We start from the raw sequence: 22,511 nt of genomic DNA on the forward strand, positions 1-22,511 counted from the left end.
TGGGTTAAATGCTCCAATCAAAAGACATAGGGCAGTCAAATGGACAAGAAAACATGACCCATATGTATGTGCCGTCTACAAGAGACCCATCTCAGAACAAAGGATTCACACAGACTGAAAGTGAAGGAATGGGAAAATAATTTTCAGGCAAATGGAAATTTTAAAAAAAGCTGGGGTAGCAATACTTATATCTGACAAAATAGACCTCAAATTGAAGGTCATAACAAGAGATAATAAAGGCCACTTCATAATACTACAAAGATTGATACAACAAGAGGATATAACTCCAGTAAACATACATGCACCCAATATAGGAGCATCAAATATATAAAAGACTTCCAGAGGATATCAAGAGAGAGATCGACAGAAATACAATCATACTAGGGCAGTGATCAGCAAATTCATTAGTCAACAGAGCAGCAAACTGAGGCTCATGAGCCGCATGTGGCTCGCGAACCGCGGTTTGCCGACCACTGTACTAGGGGACTTTAATATCCCATGGAGATCACTGGATAAATCTTCTAGACAAAAAAAATCAACAAAGAAACAGAAAACCTAAATAACTCACTAGATCAGATGGAATTAATTTACATCTTCAGAACATTTCACCCCAAAGCTACAGAATATACATTATTCTCAAGTGCACATGGGACATTTTCAAAGATAGACCACATGTTAGGACACAGGCTAAGTCTCTTCAAATTCAAGAAGATTGAAATCATATCAATCATCTTCTCAGATTACAATGGCATAAAATTAAAAATCAAGTGCAATAAAAACAATAAAAAATTGGAAGCTAAATAGATGCTATTAAACAATGATTGGGTTACCAAAGAGATCAAAGAAGAAATAAAAACATCCTGGAAGCAAATTACAATGAAGATACAACCATTGAAAATCTATGAATCACAGTGAAAGCAGTCCTGAGAGGGAAGTTCATAGCACTACAGGTCTACCTAGAAAAACAAGAACAACTGCTCATAAGTTACATATCCCTACAACTTAAAGAATTGGAAAGAGAACAAGAAAAGGCCAGAACAGGTAGAAGAAAGTAAACAATAAAGATCAGAGCAGAAATAAATGACATAGATACAAAAAAAAAAATCAAAATAACAATAAAACCAAGAGCTCATTCTTCAAAAGGAAAACCAAGATTGATGAACCTCTACCCAGGCTCACCAGGAAACAAAAAGAGAGGGACCAAATAAACAAAATCAGAAATAAAATAGGTGAAGTAACAACTGACCCCAGAGAAATACAAAGGATTGCAATAAAATACTGTGAACCACTTTACTCCAACAAATGGGATGACCTGGATAAAATGGACAATTTCCTAGAAATATACAACCTTTCAAAACTCAACCGGGAAGAATCAGAAAACATGAATAGGCTGATAACTACTGATGAAATTGAGGCAGTAATAATAATAATAACTCCCAGCAAACAAAAGACCTGATCCAGATGGATTCACAGGGGAGTTTTACCAATTATTCAAAGAAGAACTAACACCTTTACTCCAACTATTTCAAAAAATTTAAGAGGAAGGAACACTTCCAAGTTCTTTCTATGAGGCCAGCATCACTATATTTCTAAAACCAGAAAAAGATACGACAAAGAGAACTACAGGCCAATATCCCTGATAAACATAGATGCTAAAATCCTCAACAAATTTTTATCAAACTGGATCCAGCAATACAGTGAAAAGATCATACATCATGACTAAGTGGGATTTATCCCAGGGATGCAAAGCTTGTACAATATTCATAAATCAATAAATATGACACAGCACATAAACAGATAGCAAGACCAAAATCACATGATCATATCAATCGATGCAGAAAAAGCATTCAACAAAATCTAACACCTTTTTTGTTTTTATAAAAACTGTCAGCAAAGTGGGAATAGAGGGAGCATATCTCATCACAATAAAGGCTATATATGACAAACCTACAACGAACATCATACTCGATGGGTAAAAACTAAAACCATTTCCCCTAAGAATAGGAACAAGACAGGGATGTCTGCATTCATCACTCTTATTCCACAAAATACTGGAAGTCCTAGCCACAGCGATCAGACAAGAAGAAGAAATAAAAGGCATCCAAATTGGAAAGGAGGAAGTAAAACTGTCATTATTTGAAGATGACATGAAATTGTACAGAGAAAACCCTAAAGAAACCATTAAAATACTACTAGATTTAATAAATGAATCTGGCAATGTAGCAAGATACAAAATCAACACCCAAAAATCGATGGCTTTTTTATACACTAATAATGAATTCTCAGAAAGAGAAACTATACAAGCAATCCAATTTACCATTGCAACAACAACAACAACAAAAATAAAATACTTAGAAGTAAACTTAACCAAGGAGGCAAAAGACCTGTACTCAAAAAACTACAGGACATTGAAAAAAAAATAGAAGATATAAACAAGTGGAAGAATATATCATGTTCACGGATTGGTAGAATCAATATCATTAAAATGTACATACTACCCAAGGCAATCTACAGATTCAATGCAATCCCTATTAAAATACCAATAGTATATTTCACAGATTTAGAATAAATACTCCAAAAATTTATATGGAACCCCAAAAGACCCCACAGCAATCTTGAGAAATAAGAACAAAGTTGGAGGGATCACAATACCAGAAAGACCCTGTAATCAAAACAGCCTGGTACTGGCACAAGAACAGGCATTTAGATCAATGGAACAGAACAGAGAACCCAGAAATCGACCCAAGCCATTACGCTCAATGAATATTTGACAGAGTAGGCAAGAGCATACAATGCAGTCAAGATAGTCTCTTCAATAAATGGTGTTGGGAAAATTGGACAGATACATGCAAAGAAAAAGGAAGGAAGGGAGAGAGGGAGGGAGGGAGGGAGGGAAGAAGGAAGGAAAGAAGGGAAGGAACTAGACTACCAACTTACACCATAAACAAGAATAAACTCAAAACGGATAAAAGACTTAAATGTAAGTCATGAAACCATAAGAATCCTAGCAGAAACCATAGGCAGCATAGTCTCATATCTCTCATAGCAATATGTTTACGGATACATCTCCTAGGGCAAAGGAAACTATGAAGAAATGAAAAGCTTCTGCACAGCAAAAGAAACCATCAACAAAACCAAAAGGGAGTCCACTCTATGGGAGAACATATTTGGCAATGATACATCTAACGAAGGGTTAATATCCAAAATATAACAGGAACTCATACAGCTTAACAGAAGGAAGACAGATAATCCAATTAAAAAATTGGCAAAGGACCTAAATAGACACTTCTCCAAAGTGGACATACAGGTGGCCAAGAGACATATGAAAAAAACTAGTGGCCCATTGCACGAAATTCATACACGGGGGGGAGTGGTTGTCCCTCAGCCCAGCCTGCACCCTCTCCAATCTGGGATCCCTCTCACAATCTGGGACTGCTAGCTCCTAACCGCTCGCCTGCCTGCCTGCTTGCCTGCCCCTAACCGCTTCTGCCTGTCAGCCTGATCGCCCCCTAACCGCTCCCCTGTCAGCCCGATTGACGCCTAACTGCTCCCCTGCCAACCCGATCGCCCCCCAACTGCCCTCCCCTGCCGGCCCGATCACCCCCAACTGCCCTCCCTTGCCGGCCCGATTGCTCACAACTGCCCTCCCCTGCTGCAACCTGCTTCCTCTGCTGGGATTCACCTCCTCCACACGAGGTGGCAGGGACGCCGGGACTGGCCTCCTCTGTGCCCTGCAAAGCTGCGGGACCCCCAGGCCTCATGGCAAGGAGCAGCTGCCGGGCCCCGCCTCCGCTGTGCACGCGGCCATCTTGTGGTGGCCATCTTGTGACAACTTCGCGTGCGAGGGCCACCTAGGCTTTTATTAGTATAGATGCTCAAAGTCACTGATCATCAGAGAGATACAAATTAAAATGACAATGAGGTATTACCTCACACCTGTCAGAATGGCTACCATCAACAAATCAACAAATGGCAAGTATTGGCGAGGATGTGGAGAAAAGGGGACCCTAGGACACTGCTGTTGGGAATGCAGACTGGCCAGCCATTGTAGAAAACAGCGTGGAGTTTCATGAAAAAATTAAATAAGAAACTGCCATTTGACCCAGTGATCCCACTTCTAGGAATATATCCTACGAAACCCAAAATGCCAATCAAAAAGAATGTATGCACCCCTATGTTCATAGCAGCACAATTTATAATAGCTAAGATTTGGAAACAGCTTAAGTGCCCATCAGCAGATGAGTGGGTAAAAAAAAAACTATGGTACCTTTACACAATGGAATACTATGAGGCAATAAAAAAGAAAAAAACTCTTACCATTTGCAACAGCATGTGTGGATCTGGAGAGTATTATGCTGAGTGAAATAAGCCAGTGAGAGGAAGATAAGTATCACATGAACTAATGAACCAAAAAAACTCAAAAGTAGACCAGAGTCATGGAAGCATGAACAGACTGTTAAACCTCAGAGGGAAGGCAGTGGAGGGTGGGTGGGAAGAGTCAAACCAATGAACTTGTATGCATATATGCATAACCTGTGGACACAGACAATGGGGTGTTGAGGGCCTAGGGGTGTAGGGGAGGACAAGAGCCGGCTGGAAGAAGTTAATGGGGGAGAAAGGAGGACCTATGTAATACTTTCAACAATAAAGATTTAAAACAAAAAACAAAATACTTGCTTGGCCTGCCTGGGATTCCTTTAGTAGTGTTTAAAGTAAAAGCTTCTATATTAGTATTGTAACAACAACAAACACACCTAAATGATAAATGCTGTTATGTTTGACACCTGGCTAGTAATAACCACCAACAGATAATCCATCAGTGAATATAAATGATGGATTTCAGCTCCTCCAGTGTGAGTTGGAAAGTTAATAGGCAGGAGGTAATGGGCCCCTGAAATCGAGGTTAGAAGGAGGGCAGAAGGGTTCTCAAGAGAAAAGGCAGAGAAGGGCTGCTACAGGTGACAACTCACACTGGGCAGTTTTGTTGCCTGGCCTTCTTTGCCTTTCAACTTGGGACCTGGGACCGGAAGGCAAGAAGCCCCGCTGGAATTCTGAAGGAGGGGCAGACACAGCACAAAAACAGTGCTGTGCTTCTGTTTTTGGAATGGGCTTATACTCCTTGATTCAGACCTCTTTGTAAAACACTTTGTTCCCAGAAGACGCTGCAATGAAGGGAACCTGCTCTTGCTGAACAGTGGTACGCTACTTCACACTCACATGAAAGGATGGGTTTCTTTTGCTGTGTTTGTTTTTAAGGTCAAGACCTTTCCCATTCTTTCAGAATCTATAATACTGTTTTTCTCCCTGAAAGCATTGTTATAAGCACAGCATAGAATGAAAAGCACACTGAGTGTGACCATTGGGGCCTGAGAAGCTCTGGAACATCCCTGGTATTAGGACATAGTCTTTCCTCTTTTTCCCTTTCCTTTGTTGATTCATTTCTATGTAAGAGCTTTATTTGAAAGAATATTCAAAGGGAAAAGTACCACTTATGTCTCCCTTACCCTAAGTCAAATGACTTTGTTTCTATTAAGAATACTGTCTAGTTTCTATTAAGAATACTTTTCTTGAATTTTCATTTTTAATAGTTTCATGATATTTCATTCAGTTGATTAAAAAATATCTAATCTTGTTTTAAGGTAGCTTCAAGTTTTCCACCATGATAATGCCTCAGTGAGCCCCTTTGTATGCACAGTCTCCTCTTCTTGAATAATTCCTGGCAGCCAGTCTCCCCATCACATTTCTACAACTTGATAGGTGTACCCAAAATGCCTCCAGAGGGTTCAACCCACACCCCTGGCCATCAGTGCAATGCATAGAATGGTGTCCCACACCCTGACCACATATGTACCTCGTACTTCCATCTCCTTCCCCTGAGCGGCCTCTCCGAGGGCTCTGGACAGTGGGTGTTTCATGGCTCTGACTCAGTGTCCTGTTGCATCAGTTAAGTGTGGTGTTCAGTCAGCTCTTCTCGTACTTCATGTCCAAGAAAACTTGTCAGTGTTGGCACAAGGCCGACCAGCTCTTCAACCCTATCACAGCCTTTGAGCAACACTGGACAGCACTTAGCAGTGTTCTCTGCTTATTGAAGTCTTGTATTTGCCTCACCTTTCCCTGGAAGGTAGTGCAGGTGGGTTGGTCGGATTGGGTATTTTTGCTCTTGCTTGGAGCAAATTTAAGTCTATATAAATTGGGAGAGAGGACTCACAATTGTGGTTAGTTTCTCATGAGAAGAAGCATGAATCTTCAAGATAGTTCTTAATTTAACTTCAAGATCTGTAGTATCTCTATGTTATTCACAAGGACTCCAGGGCTGGGTGTTTTCCAAAAAAGAAAGTCCAGCACCCCTCACTCATACGTGAGTTATTTATACACCAGTGATTATTCTTGTCCAGCCCTTCTTCAAAACGTTTTTGGAGATGGGGCAATCACTCAAGGTTAAGTTTGTTCTGTCCTTGCTCTAACTAGAGATTGAGTTGGGCTCTCTTCCTGTAGCCCTTTCTCCTTGGCCTCTGATTGTGGTGACACTGAACAAGTCCACTGCCTGCTTCATGCCTTTTAATGTTGCATTTCATTATCTAACATTTACCTAAGATACAACTTAGTCTGGCTTCCGTTTCCCAGTTAAGACAGTGTATCTGGTTGGGAAGGGGTGGAAGGACTTGTGCATGACCTAGGTAGCAAGGCCCTGGGGTAGCAAGTCTGTGTTCCTGGTGGTGATGGCAGTGGCAAAGTTACAGCAGTATTTGCACAGAAAAACTTGAAAATTCACGATCAAATGTGGCAAAAAGTAGAGTGAAACAAAATAGGAGATCAAAAGCTGAGGATGAGTGAAAAAAAGAACTGGACATGGAAAGATGGCATGAAGAAACATCAGAACAGTAAATGAAAATGAGGGAATGCAAAAAATATGTGAATTGAGTAAGGAAACTTAATATGAGAATGGGGTTATTAGAGAGAAGGAAAAATAATTCTCCATAGCTTATAATCAATATAGGAAATACAGGAGAGTCATTCATCAAATGTCTCACCCTTAAACTCTGCAAGACTCCCCTGTCTCCCCCTTTCTCCATGTCTATCCAAAAGATCAAGAACCACTGCACCCATCAACTTTTTGCCAGTTGTTAATCATTGGATGTGTCTTCTGTCCTCTCACCACCACACAGACAAAGTGCTAGACCCAAGATACCTGAAGGTGAGGACCATGCTTTGAACTTCTACTCTATCCCCTGTGATGATCTGCTTGGCTAGGCCAGATACCCATCAAACACAAGTCTAAATGTTGTTGTACAGGTATTTTGTGGCTATGATTAGCACCTATAATCTGTTTAATTAAAGAGGATTATTCACAATAATCTGGGCAAGCTTTATCTCATCAGTTGAAAGGCCTGAAGAGCAGAACTGAGGTTTCCACCATCAGCACATTTCAGACTTGTCAATGCCTGCAATTGCAAAAGCGAATTGCTTGGAATAAATCTTTTTCCACATATATAACCTACTGGTTCTGTCCTCCTGGTAGGACCCTGACTGATAGATACTCCCCAGATGGTTAATTATACTTAAAGTTTGTATCACACTAAATTACCACAGTAATTTAGTACTTTATTAACCATCTTGTATTTGCTCTTTACTGATGGATGGTAGTCTTGTGCCATCTCCCCCCGTACCTTTTCCAAAGCATGCCAGGTGCACAGTGTGTGCCCCGGCCATGAATTTGTGTTGGTTGATTGTGGTAAGTCTTAGATTTTAGTTGAAGGAAGTAGAAGCTAGAAGTTTTTCAATAAAGGGGGTTCCTTACCTTGGGCTGGGCTCTCCTGGCCTTGTGATTTTTTAAGATGTGATGCAACCAGGTTTTGAACTAATAATGATCTTAGTCGCTCTGTATGAGTTTTAGGAATCTTTTAAACACATGGGGCTTTCCTTTGTGTGACTTGAGAATTTTAACATGAAATGGAGGAACTACTAATAGCTATATAGACAAATGTTGGTTAAAGCACAAGACACCATGGAGTGGGGTAGGGTTTTAAACTTTAAACAGTGTGTAGGGTACTGTTTCCAAGGAATTGTTTATCAGATCCATGGGTTCAACTCAAGCACTTACTTCTGCCCTTTATACTAGCACTAGAGGCCCAGTGCACTAGATTCGTGCACTTGGGGGAGAGGGGAGTTCCTCAGCCAGGCCTGTGCCCTCTTACAGTCCGGGAGCCCTCGGGGGATGTCCTCCCAAGGGGAGCGGGCCTAAGCTGTCAGTCAGCATCCTTAGCATTGCCGCAGAGACAGGAGAGGCTCCTGCAACAGTCGCTATGCTAGCCAGCCGTGAGTCCAGCTTCTGGCTGAGCAGTACTCCCCCTGTCGGAGCTCACTGATCACCAGGGGGAAGCTCCTGCATTGAACGTCTGCCCCCTGGTGATCAGTGCACGTCATAGCGACCGGTCATTCCACTGTTTGGTTGATTTGCATATTAGCCTTTTATTATATAGGATGATTATTATTTATTGTAATTAATCCTGATAGTATTAACACTTAGGCCACAAATAACATTAAGGCTCTTGGGTATGTTGGAAAAGTAATTTTCCTCCCACCTTTCTAAATTCTTCTGGCTAACCTAGTAATCAAATTAACATGAGACAGGTTAACAGGAGAAAAATGACCAAATTTATTATGGATGTACATTACATGGGTTCCACAAGAATATGGGACTTGAGGACTCACTGGGCAGTTAGGTTTATGTGCCATTCTGGACCAAGGAGAGGGAGGCAGGGGTCTGGGACTCCAAAGGAGAAGCAGGCAACTCACAAGTAGATGAGAAAGAGCAAACTTGTGGTCAACGAATTCTTGCTGGGCCACCCAGAAACCATGGAACACAGGAGGGAAGTCTAACAAACAGGGTTTTGCTTGTATCCTCTCTGACACTTATTTCACATATACTGAGGTGAATATGCTAGGTTCCCTTCTTAAAGCAGGTTTTCCTATCTGAATTCCTTTTGGCAGGTAAAGGAGGAGGATCAAAGTTTCTGAGTCTCCTGTTTCTTAAAAATAACCAGCTTGAAATCATCAATATCCCAAAAGGCATATTTTGGGGTGGCAAATTCTGCTCTGCTTCAGAGGAATGAAGCTCAACAACAAAATTAAGCAACTTGAGCTTCAAAACATGCTAACCAGCCTGGCTAGAGTGGCTCAGTTGGTTGAGCATAGTCTGTGCACCGAAAGGTTGCTGGTTCGATTGCCAGTCAGGGCACATACCTAGGTTGTGGGTTTGATCCCCAATCAGGAAGCATGCAGAAGACATTTAATGTTTCTCACATCAATATCTCTCTCTCTCTGTCTCTCCCATCCTCTCTCTAAGCATGTCCTTGTGTGAAGATTAACACACACACACCCCCCAAAAAAATTTTAACTATGAACCTTTCATTCAGTGCTGAGTGCAGCAGGGATGAACTGTTTGTCTCAGTGAGGTGAAATCCTAATGAGTGAGCATCTCAGCTGAATCACTTCTGTTTTTTTCCTCTGGATTTAATTTCTGGATAAAAATGGAGACTTAGAGAAATCTACTTCAATAATGCAAATGTGGCTGATATCTTCCCTGACAAAAGTCAGTCTTTACCGTAACTAAAAATTATATGACTGCTCTTATATAACTGTGCTTAGTACTTCGGAATGTCAAAGTAATTTCCCTTTATCAGACCCCTTGGGCACAACCAATGGGAGATATATATATATATATATATATATATATATATATATTTTTTTTTTTTTTTTTTTTTTTTTTCATAGAGAGGAAGGGAGAGGGATAGAGAATTAGAACCATCAATAAGAAACATCGATCAGCTGTCTCCCGCATTCCCCCTACTGGGGATCAAGCCCGCAACCAAGGTACATGCCCTTGACTGGAATCGAACCCAGGACCCTTCAGTCCTCGCTTGATGCTCTATCCACTGAGCCAAACCAGTTAGGGCCATAAATCCTCTCTTTGTTATTGTTATTATGTTAATTGTTGACTGTTAACTTTCTCCTGCCTTCCTAATCTATCACCAGTGGATTTAATGTAACCCACTTGTGTCTTTTCTTTTTGTAATGTATTAAATAAGGTGCAAAACTGCCATCCTCCGGAGCATTATCCCAATCCATTGAGATTTGGCTTCCTGGCAATTTGGCTCAAATAAACTCAAAAAAATTCTCTATAGATTTGAATGTTTTTTACATTGATATTACAAAAGAATGCACAGTGTGATTCTATTTTGAAGAAGATGAAAATAGATCAAAAGCACACTTTATTATTTATGGATGTAAACATAGATGGCAAATTTTAAAAGAAATGGTTATTATGAAAGTCAGATGTTTGTTATTGGGAAGGATATGATCAGGAAGATGGGCACGATGGTGGTTAGAGGGGTTGCTTTGTAATTAATTATTCTCTGAACAGTATATTCATATTTTGTGCATGTCTTTGTTTATCTCTCTCACACACAAAACTAGATGGAGAATGGTTCACACAAACGAAGTTTCTCCTCACACTAAACCACGCTTGCACCTTGTGGGTGGTTCTGTCTTCTTGGTTCTTCAGCTCCAGCTCCCCCCACCCCTCCCCAGGGAGGTCCAGACACCCACATAGACCTGAGACCACTGGTATTTTTCCCTCAGCAGCTGGGCTGCAGATCATAGAAGTTGAAGGTACAAATTCCCTTTCTACCTCTTGGGTGACTTTGAAGTCTGGGATGTGAGAAGTCACCTGGTTCAGAGGAGGAGGGGCAGCAGTTCCTGAGCATGGAGGGCCTGGCCCAGACTCCCCAAAGCCATCTGGAGGACAAAGGGCTCCTCCCTGTTGGCCCTGGAGCCATGCTGAACCTGTGATAAACCCCTGCCCCTCCCCAGACACCCTCTCCAACCAGACAGCTGGCAGCCTTTCAAGGAGAGGTAAAGACTTTGCGCTGTAACCCAGAGTAACAGGCCATGTGGGGGCGGGGGGGAGGAAGAGAGGGGGCCCACATGTCTGAACCTGTTCTCAGGAGCTAGATGGACACTTTGAGTGGGTGTGCCCTGGAGGTAGGGGCAGAACTGACTTTTCCACCGCCAAGTGCTTCATCCTCCCTCCCCTGGGACCTCGCTTCATCCTCCCCCCCCCTCCCCCCCGTCACCCGGGACCACCAACTGAGGGTTGCCTATGGAAGAGGTGTCAGCACTACAGCACAGTGAGTGGCCTCTTACAGAGGTGGTGTGGCATTGCTGCCAGGCAGGAGCTATGTCTGTGACCACAGTACTCTTATTTGTGAAAGAAACCACCCAGGAGATAGGGGCTGGAGGTTTCATAGTCATTCTACTGTTCTGACCAGTGAAGATTCGTGGAACACATGACAGCCTCCCCCATCTGTCTTCCTGACAGCTGAAATGGTCAAGGTGAAAATATCTTCAGATGGAGACTGAGCTGTCAGTGAATGGCCTAATGATACAAATGTTTCTGATGCATCCCTGCTCCTTCCAGAAGGATGTGAGGAACAGATCAGATCAGCTGCTGGGCAATTTGACATATACAACCTAAAAGCCTAAGAAGTGCCTCTTGCTTTGTAATTCACATTTGCAAAATATTCTAGGGCTCCACCTTTGCAAACAAACACCCTGTTCTAAGCTGCATTTCATCAAAGAATATCATTCTTTACAAACTCATTAAAAGCTAAACAAGGCCAGGCTTGCAGGCAGGCAGAGTCTGGAGAGCAACTTCACAGTTCTTTTGATGGCTCCAGTCTTACGGCCCCAGTTCTTAACAAACATGTAGAAAATCCTTCTTGCCCTTTTCCACCAGTACCCCCTTTACTTTTTCCCTTTCCCTTCATCCTCTCCCCGTTTGACAGAGCTGCAAGTGAGACATGGGTTATGGGTGGAGAAGAGAAGGCAGTGGAATTGGGCGCAGTATGGGAGAAGATTGATTACAGCTGTGGAAAAAGTGAATTGGTATTTGACATTTCACAAATAGTCTCTTTTCAGGATCTGTTCTGACATTATAGTTTCATCATGCAGAATTCCATGAAAATACTTACAGTGCTTGGAGAGTATTTTGGGATCCTGCCCAAGTTAGGATGAAAGTGATGGTAAGAGAATAGTTTTTCCAGAGGACTCATCCATAAACCACCCCCTTTCCTCATTTAGGAAGGAATAGTGTCTCCGAGCGACTTGGACCTCGTCATGTCTCATGGCCTAGGCCTCCGGTATGCATTCATTGGACCCCTGGAAACCATGCATCTCAATGCAGAAGGTAGGGGCTCAGATGGGAATTTTGTGCAGTGTAGTATTTTCATGGGTTTTGTAAACAATCAAAGGTTGTCTTTTCTTACAACTGAATAGAAATGGTATTGTGTACAGGAGACAGTGGCTAGCCCTGCTCATTCACAGGTAGGGGTAGGGCAGTGGCTGTGTCCCATGGAGCTCAGGGCTCTGTGTAGAACAGCACTCAGGTGAGGACTGGAAGGAGAGGTAAGCAATGTTATGGAGACTTTGCCGCATGTCATCCAGATAGAAGATAAAGTGGTATTTTCCTGAGGAAGATAATGAAATTATTTAGAAGCAAGGAAAAAAAAATAGGGAAATAACCACATGCACCTCTGTTGGACTTACCTTCTGCCTAAACATGGGCAGCTTGCAATTGTGACTTGCTCATCTGTAGGCTTCGTCCCAAAAGCTGGGGCGTCATGAGGGAGGGGCATCTACAGGAAAAGGGGCTGGTGCCCTTGGTTAGTGGCCAGGCTAGGCCATCAGTTACCCTGGAAGCCACCTCAAAGGGCTTGGAGAGGTAGGTATGATTGGTGACTCTAAAAGCAAGGTCACTTGAGATGGATGAGAAGCTTCCAATAATGAAACTGTCCACCAGATTTTAAGCCATTTAAAAAGAAGACATCATTCGAAAAACAATAAAACCTACACCAAATTAAAAACAATGAATCAGAAAATCTGGGGAAATGTCAACTAAATAGTATGATGACTATCTCTTGGTGTTGAAATTATAAGTAACTTTTATTACCTTTTTCCTTTTCTGTGTTATAATAAATTTCTATAATCATTGTATGTTATTTTTAAAATTTATATCATTAACTTGTAAAACATATGCAGAAAAAGAAAAAGAATATTGTATTCAGCTTCATGGTCTATATTTAACAAAAATATCGAGAAACTGAAGCTGATCCAGAGAGTGTGTGTGTGTGTGTGTGTGTGTGTGTGTGTGTGTGTATTTGTCCATGACTTTTGTGGGGGTGGAACCAGAATGAAAGACTGGAAATGGCAGGAAGACAGGTATGGGGTCAGAACATGGCAGGGAGAACTTTCTAGTAAGTGGAACCGATGAAGGAGGAGAGGCCATGCTGTGGGTGGGTGAGCCTAGAGGCTGGTCCTCACCTGTGCGGATGTTCGAATGTTGACAGGAGTCTCGCAGTGAGGTCGGAAGTTGGAGCAGATGACCCCTGGAGAATCTGCGTAGATTTTATAATTCCACGAGGGTTTGGTAATACTTCAGTTAATTTTTGCAATAGTAATTAATTAAATACAATTTCCAGTGGCTAATCCCAAGCAGTTTTACCAGTTGTATTGCACACAGCAGATGCACTCCTGGGTCCTTGGATGGGTTGGTAGGGTGTCATGCAAATGTGGTTCAATAAGTGACTTGGTTCTTCCTTAACACCCAGCTGAGAGCAGCTGAAGAAAGAGGGGACTCTCACCTGGCACCCACATGTTACTTGTGTGGTAGAATGACAGTTGAACATAGGAGGGTAATGTAAAGACACAGGCTTTATCAAAGTGAAACCAGAGTTTTGAAGTATCATTAAAATAAAGTCTTGCATAATTTTTAATTTTTTTTTGTAAACCAGAACCTTAAACGTGATGGACATATTGAAGCATTTGAAATGTATGTAAACACTGCTGGATGACCACTGTGTTTTTCTTTTTCTTTTTCTTGAGAAAAATAAGATAATTCAGGTATCAGGAGAAACTGATAGGAGAGACCTGAGAACTGCTTTGACTCTCAAACAAGGAGAAACTGAAGCCAATGAAACCAGAAACTCGGGAGTCAAATAGCGTGGCAGATAGGACGGAGCCCATAACAATTTTTCACACAAAGCAGATATGATAAGAAAACCTAATTGGTTTAATATGATAATGGTGGACGGATGTAGTTTTCAACTTCAGAGCATTCTAAGGACCAGAGTTAGACAGTTATGAGATCAGGCTCAGAACCAGTGGAAATGATCATGATTCCTCAGTGTCACCCAGGATATATCAAGATTGGAATTGGGAGAGTTCTTTTTTCTAATGTTGTCTTCATAAATCCAGTATCTCAGGTTAAGGCTAGTTATTAGTCTTAAAAGCTACAGTTTATCTAGAAGGGGTAAAAATATTTGATGATTTGTTTTTTAATCTTATAAAATAGCAGCTGAAAAACAGGAGGCCAGCATGCTTCCTTCGCCTTTTGGCTGCTTTTAAAAAGTGACACCCATGAAAGACAAGCTCTCAGAAGAGTGGATCTGGTCTGTGGAGCCAGTTCGCCTGGATCTCTAGTTGACCTATAAGCTAAATAGCCCTGTGTACCTCAGTATGCCCATCTGTAAAATGGGGCAACAACAGAAACAGCCTCATAAGGGTGGTGTGAGAATGAAATCAGATGGAGACATCTAGCTGGATGGCTGACATATGAAGTCCAAAATAAATGTTATATTCACACAAAGTTTTGTTTAATTCCCTATTCTTCCAGTTGTTTTTTTTTAAATTCCCCCAAAGATTCAAAAGTACATGAGAGAAATATAGAACACATACAGATTATGACATTTTTGCTGTGGAATGTGAACTCTGAAGACTTTGCTTTATTTCCATGCTAAGCTTTTAGACTAGCAGGTCAGCAAAGGCTGGTCCCTCGTACACCTAGCAGCCTTTTGGGTGCCTGGGAATCTGGCAGCCCCTGGACATCACCTTCAGTTGAGATGAATGTTCACCATCATACCTCTCAAAATTTCCCTTATTTAGATGCTTGTCCTTGTTCGTTTGTTTGTTTGTTTATCTTAAATTGAGATGCCTGCTTGGTGGGTCTGGTTCATTTGAGTGGAGCTGTGATTTGCAGTGAAACAAGTGAGCTGATAGGGCTGTTCCTGGCAGTTTCTGTCCACCTGCTCCAGTAAGGTCTCACTCAGGTGGGAATTAGATAATGTCCCTGGGCTTTGGGATCTTTTTGGTCTCTGATTAAGGTTTGTTTCTTAAAGGCAGGCGAATTCATGTGAGTGTGAGTTCATAGGCTATGGGAAAAGCACACTTCTCTGGTGGGGTAGCAATTAGGCTCTCCAAGAATTGACACCCAGGGCGTGTCCCAGCAGCTGCCTCCACTGTGACAGAGGCCACACAGACAGGTGCCTGCTCTATAAATGCAGACAGATGGGGTGGCTCTCCACTGCTCCATCACCTTGGGTTGTGTCTCACCTTCAGGGCTCACAGCCAAGGAATAACAAGTCTGAAAGCAGCAAGAGAAGCTAAATCCAAACTCATGACAATCAATTCTTTCTCCCACTTCTTAAGAAATTAGGTTCAAAGTCTTCTAAAAAGCTAGGCTCTCTGAGAGCTGTTGGAAGTACTTGGTTGACCAGAATAGAGGGCATGGAAGCATAGTAGGGAAAACATAGGGAGGCTCACTTCAGTGTAATACAGAGGAGGGACAGGCTGTGGGACAGAAGGTGAAGTGGCTTTTTCTTTTCATTTCCATTGAAATTGGTATTCTGGAACATTCCCGTTCATACTGCTCTATTGGAAGGGAAGATGTTGCAAAGAAGAGTAAGGGAATGAATTTGCTGGGACACTGTAAATAATTTTGACACTAAGTCACCATAAACTTGTACTTTGAGCTAGTGGGGGAGCTGTCCTGCAGTGTCAGGTGCTGTATCCATGAAGTGGAGGTCTGCACATGCTGGCTGTGTGGCCTCTTACCATCTCCACAGACTTGGGGCTGCTCACCCCATGAGCCTGAGTACATGCTATAGAAAGAGATTTTATATTTGTAAGACTGAAGTTTTATATTGGTTTCCTAGAAAAGTTGGGGGGAAATTATTAATTGTATTATAAAGAGCTTTACTGTATTTTCTATCCTATATAATAAAGAGGTAATATGCATGTTGACCATCACTCTAACACACAAGATGGCCGCCCCCATGTGGACACAAGATGACCAGCAGGGGAGGGCAGTTGTGAGCAACCAGGCCTGCAGGGGAGGGCAGTTGTGGGTGATCAGGCCAGCAGGGGAGGGCAGTTGGGAAGGACCAGGCCTGCAAGGGAGGGCAGTTGGAGGCAATCAGGCCTGCAGGGGAGGGCACTTGGGGGTGACCAGGTCAGCAGCGGAGAGCAGTTGGGGGTGACCAAGTCTGCAGGGAAGGGCAGTGGGGGTGACCAGGCCAGCAGGGGAGGGCAGTTGGGGGGGGCACCCAGGCCTGCAGGGGAGGGCAGTTGGGGGTTCCCGGGCCAGCAGGGAAGGACAGTTAGGGGTGACCAGGTTGGCAGGGGAGGGCAGTTAAGGGTGACCAGGCCGGCAGAGGAGGGCAGTTAGGAGCAATCGGGTCGGCAGGGGAGCAGTTAAGCGTCAATCAGGCTGGCAGGGGAGTGGTTAGGGGGTGATCAGGCTGGCAGGCAGAAGCGGTTAGGGGCAGTCAGGCAGGCAGGCAGGCGAGCGGTTGGGAGCCAGCAGTCCTGGATTGTAAGAAGGATATTCGACTGCTGGTTTAAACTGGCAGTTGGGCATCCCTCAAGGGGTCTCAGATTGGAGAGGGTGCAGGCTGGGCTGAGGGATACACACACACACACACACACACACACACACACACACACACACCTGTGCATGAATTTCATGCACCGGGCCTCTAGTCTTAAATAAATAAATGCTCCTTTAAAGCCACAAATTTTAAAAGGCAGAGAAAAAGTTCTCAGAAGCCCCTGGGAGATTCAAATAACTTCACAGGGATGCAGAAAGATGAATGTTTGTTCAGAAAATGTGAAGTAATCCAGAGGTGAAATACAGTCCTTGAATTGCATCCTTGGCTTTTTGCTGCTCAAGGAGGACAGGGAGATAGAATTGGTTCACAGGAGGGTACTGCTGGGCTTGTTTCCCTGCACATGGGTGAATCTCAGCTGTAGCCAGTCCTCCCATTTTCTTCTCATTTAATATCTTTCCAACTCATTTGATTCTTATGTCTCTGCCCCCCCAAAAGGAGTAACTGTATTTGTGTCTAGATTTTACCACCTTTGGTTTGAATAAATAAACACTTAAAGTGAAGAAAATATTTAACTTTCAAAGGAAATAAATGTAATGGTGGTCTTCTGTGTTCTGGAAATGCTGAATCCTCTAAGATAGCTAGTGCTGGGACCTTTGTAGGGGTGGGGAACCTTTTTTGCCAAGGGCCATTTGGATATTTATAACCTCATTCTCAGGCCATACAAAATTAACAACTTAAAAATTAGCCTCCTATATTTGGTCAAACATTTAATTAACACACTCCTAATGCCTTGGCAGGGCCAGACCAAATGATTTCATAGGCTTTATACTGCCCAAGGGCCGGATGTTCCCACCCCTGCTTTAGGAAGTCTGGAATCCTTAATTCTCAGGTTATACTTGTGTTAAATGAAATGAAACCCTTATTTTAAAAAGGAGTGTCCACCACTTAATTGTAGGTGCTAATGTCAGAAAAGTTATATTTGAATATTTTATCTTTCAAAACAATTTCTCTTCTAAGAGCTACTTTGATGTAATTTTAGCACACTGAAGGAGAAGGAAAGCTATTTGAGGCAAATAAAATTGAAATTCAGTGAATTCAGGCTTTCATAATAGTGTGGGTCCACCAAAACTAAACCCCAAAGAAGTTTGTCTCTTTCTTTTTTTTAAGAATATCTTGTGATGATTTTTATTTAAAACTAGAGGCCCAGTGCACAAATTCATGCACCAGTGGGTTCCCTCAGCCTGGCCTGTGGGATGGGGCCAAAATAGGCTCTCCAACATCCCCTGAGGGGTCCCGGATTGCGAGAGGGTGCAGGCCAGGCCGAGGGATCCAACCAGTGCATGATCAGGGCTGGGATGGGACATGGGAGGTTGGCCAGCCAGGGAGGGACTGCAGGATGGCTCAGGGCGTGTCCAGCCCATCTAGCTCAGTCCTGATTGGCCAGACCCCAGCAGCAAGCTAACCAACCAGTTGGAGCGTCTGCCCCCTGGTGGTCAGTGCACATCATAGTGAGTGGTTGAGTGGCCTTAGCATTCATTAGCATATTATGCTTTGATTGGTTGAACGGACAACCAGACACAGCAAATTAGGCTTTTATTATATAGGATTAATTTAAAACTTTTTCTGGGGGTGGATAAGAACCAAGCTCGGGGATCTTTGCAAATTCTGCTATTCATTTTAAATTCTGTATTATCTTTTAGCATGACTGACCAACCTCTGAGTGTTTCTGGTTGTGAAAGATGTTGGAAGTAGGCCAAGGGTGGTACAGTGGGTGGCTCAGCCATGTCCCAAGTGGGCCCAGGACTCAGAGATGCCTCTTCTATGCATACCCAGGGGTGGCCTCAGATTGGACTTGATCTCCCCCTCCCCCCGCACACACCTGCACTGGCCAAGCCCTGCTGCCTCCCAGGCAGTGGGAGGGGAGGGATGCCAGGCACAGACAGGTTCCAACAGGCCAGTTCCACATGCTGGGAGGTGAGGCCGCTGGACTCTGCTTTCCTCTCTGTGCACTTTTGACTCTTACTAAAGAGCTTAGTTTCAGCCACATACAGTCCAAAACTGCTAAGTTACTGTGCTTCTTCCTCCTCTCTCCCATGTGGATGAGCCTCTTCTTCATGGGTTTCTCCATCAAAATCCCACAGCCCTTATCTCAGCATCTGAGAAAGTGGTTGGGTTCCCCAGGGTCAGGAAGCTGCAGAAGCAGTTGGAGAGCAGTGCAGCCGGGGTACAGAGGCACCCTGGGCTTGGGTGACAGGGCTGTTATCCACTGGCCACACTCTGAGCCTTCATTAAAGAATCTGCTGCCTTGTAGACACCCAACCAAATGGTAACTAGAAGTCAGGGAACAAGTGTGAAATGGGAAACAGATTTAAGTGAGCTGTGACCTCTATGGTTCTTAGAAAATGCATTCAAGCCATTTACACAAATAACCTCATAACATTTTTGGTGAAAATAGGACTTAATAGGTTAATCAATAAATCAATGCAGGAACACAGGCTGAAGTACACTGAGGGAGGTAGAATGGCCAGCCCCAGGGGCCCCTTGCTTTTCAGGATTCTGAGATCGGAGGGAAAGCTTGACAAGTGACTGACTTGTGGTGAGGACCCTTGGTCCCCAGCGCCAGCTAACCAGGTGCACTGACCACCTCCTCCTTTTCTTCACTCACAGAAGAAAAGAATGTAGTTAATCTGACCCAAGGCAAGACTCTCTGAATCGATGTCTTAGTTGGGAGTTCTCTAATGTTCTGGTTTTGTGGATTCTTGTGTTCATATGGTTTCAGGCATGTTAAGCTACTGTGACAGATATGGCGAAAGCATGAAACATGTCCTCAAGACTTTCGGACCTATTCCAGAGTTTTCCGGGGCTACAGTTGAGAAGATTCACCAGGTACGTGGACTGACTGCAGAGAGTTGTGCAGGCTGAGCGGGAGGGAGCTCTGTGGACAGGGATGTTTATTGTGCAGTTAGTATCTTTGTTTCTGGTTTTCACAGTCCCTCATCTCTAACTTCTGTCTCATGGTCTTTGGAGACCTTTAGAGCAGTGTGGCCAATGAACTTGGAGGTCACTGTGACTTATCTCTGAGGAGCTGGAATCTCTAGGTTCAGGAAACTCATGTTCATGGAGCGTTTACTCTGCTCCCTTTGTCCTTGAGAGCAAATTCAGTTTGCACAGCAGGACCAACAATTATGCTCCTGGTAAATTACCTCCTCTTCATGTATTTTTGTTCTTTTTTTTATTTAAAATTTTTTTTCATTTACACTTGATTTCAGTATTATTTTATATTAGTTTTAGGTATAGAGCATAGTGGTTAGACCAGTGGTTCCCAACGTGGGGCACACGCCCCACAGGGGGGCAATTTGATTTTTAACGAGAGCAATTCAAGAATGAGTTATTAACAGTGAATTTTTTGCATTTCTTATGGTTCTAAGGACCTCATATACAGTATACAAATGTATATTGTGACATATTTATGCATTTCAGTTCTCTATTATATGTTTTGAAACTTCACTTGCTATTTTTTCATATCACTTCATATTATTATTATTTTAACAATTTCTTAGTGATTTCTTCCTCAGTACTTCAACTGTCCTTTCATTCTTTTATTTTTTTTCTTTCATGGATGCCATGTTCTTTGAAAGCTTGTTTAGACCAAGTTAATGTCCTTTTAGGCTTCCTCCACATGAATATGAGTTCACTTTTTGAATAATAAGAATTATATGTCACAGGGCATCGGAATTTTAGAGATGCTTGGGTTGGGCTTGGCCAAGAAAAGGTTGGGAACCACTGGGGTTAGACATATAATTTGCAAAGTGATCCCCCTGATAAGTCTAGTAGCCACCTGACACCATACATAGTTATTATGTCATTGACTATATCACCTATGCTGTACCTCACATCCCTGTGACTATTTTGTAACTGCCAATTTGTACTTTAAAAAAAATTATACCCAGGCAGATGTTTACAGATTTTACAGAGAGAGGAAGGGGGAGGGAGAAAGAGAGAGAGAGAGAGAGCGAGTGTGAGAGAGAGCGAGAGAGAAAAACAGTGTTAGAGAAACATTGATTAGTTTTGTACCTCTTGTACCCAAAACCTAGGTATGTGTTCTGGCTGGGAAATGAACCCGAGATCTTTTGGTGTACGGGATAACACTTCCAACTGGCCAGGGCATGTGCTGCTTCTTCTTCTTCTTTTTTTTTTAAGCATATTTTTATTTATTTCAGAAAAGGAAGGGAGAGGGAGAGAGAGATCAAAACATCAATGATGAGAGAGAATCATTGATTGGCTGCCTCCTGCATGCCCCACACTGGGGACTGAGCCCGCAACCTGAGTATGTGCCCTGACAGGGAATCGAACTGTGACCTCTTGGTTCATAGGTCAACACTCAACCGCTGAGCCATGCCAGCTGGGCCAGGCATGAACTTCTTTTTTTTTTTTTTTTTAATATATTTTATTGATTTTTTACAGAGAGGAAGGGAGAGGGAGAGGGAGAGAGAGTTAGAAACATTGATAAGAGAGAAACATCAATCAGCTGCCTCCTGCACACTCCCTACTGGGGATGTGCCCACAACCAAGGTACATGCCGTTGACCAGAATTGAACCTGGGACCCTTGAGTCCACAGGCCGATGCTCTATCCACTGAGCCAAACCGGTTAGGGCCAGGCATGAACTTCTTATCCCTTAATGACTTACACCCATCCTCCCAAGTCCCCCTACCATCTGGCAACCATTAGTTTGTTCTCTGTATCTGTGAGTTTTGGGTTTGTTTTTTTTTTTTCTTATTTTGTTTTTTAGATTCCATATGTACTAGTCATTGAAATCATATGGTATTTGTCTTTCTCTGTCTGACTTACTTCACTTAGCATAATAACCTCTAGACCCATCCACATTGTCTCAAATGGTAAGATTTCATTCTTTTTTATGGTCAAGTAGTATTCTATTGTATATGTATGTACCATCTCTTCTTTATCCATTTGTCTATTGATGGGCACTTAGGTTGCTTCCATACTTGACTATTTTAATAATACTTCAATGAACATAAGAATTTTTTTTTAAATACATTTTATTGATTTTTTACAGAGTGGGAAGGAGAGGGATAGAGAGTTAGAAACATCGATGAGAGAGAAACATCAATCAGCTGCCTCCTGCACACCCCCTACTGGGGATGTGCCCGCAACCAAGGTACATGCCCTTGACCGGAATCGAACCCGGGACCCTTCAGTCCACAGGCCGACGCTCTATCCACTGAGCCAAACTGGTCAGGGCAGAATTTTTTTTTTAAATTAGTGTTTTGATTTCTCCAGATAAATACCCAGAAGTGGAATTGCTGGGTCATATGGTAGTTCCATTTTTAATTTTTTGATGAACCTCTGTACTGATTTTCATAGTGACTGCACCAATTTGCAGTCCCACCAATAGTGCATAAGGGTTCCTTTTTCTCCACATCCTTGCCAACACATGTTTGTTGGTTTATTAATGATAGCCGTTCTGACAGGTGTGGTTTTAATTTGCATTTCACTGATGATTAGTGATGTTGAGCAGCTTTTCATATGTCTATTGGTCATCTGTATGTCTTCTTTGGAGAAATGTCTATTCAGGTCCTCTGCCCATCTTTTAATTCGATTGGTTTTTTTTTTTTTGGTGTTAAGTTGTATGAGTTCTTTATATATTTTGGATAATTAACCCCTTATTAGATGTATCACTGGTGAATATAGTAGGTTGTCTTTTTGTTTTATTGATGGTTTCTTTTGTTGTGCAAAAACTTTTTAGTTTGATGTAGTTCCATTCATT

General features: G+C 42.6%; 1 protein-coding gene across 7 annotated transcripts in view; it reads left to right on the forward strand.

Annotated features, from left to right (window-relative positions):
• The window catches only part of CRYL1 (crystallin lambda 1), a 248,069-nt gene that overhangs the window by 149,511 nt on the left and 76,047 nt on the right, over positions 1 to 22,511 (forward strand). For all 7 annotated transcript variants that reach the window (XM_080662129.1, XM_080662128.1, XM_080662133.1 and 4 more), the window contains 2 exons: positions 12,142 to 12,247; positions 19,504 to 19,610. In XM_080662129.1, the coding sequence (XP_080518255.1) occupies positions 12,142 to 12,247; positions 19,504 to 19,610 (213 nt within the window). The remainder of the gene's footprint in view (positions 1 to 12,141; positions 12,248 to 19,503; positions 19,611 to 22,511) is intronic.

Source organism: Plecotus auritus (genome assembly GCF_963455305.1).
Source record: "Plecotus auritus genome assembly, chromosome: 3".
Taxonomy (NCBI): domain Eukaryota; kingdom Metazoa; phylum Chordata; class Mammalia; order Chiroptera; family Vespertilionidae; genus Plecotus; species Plecotus auritus.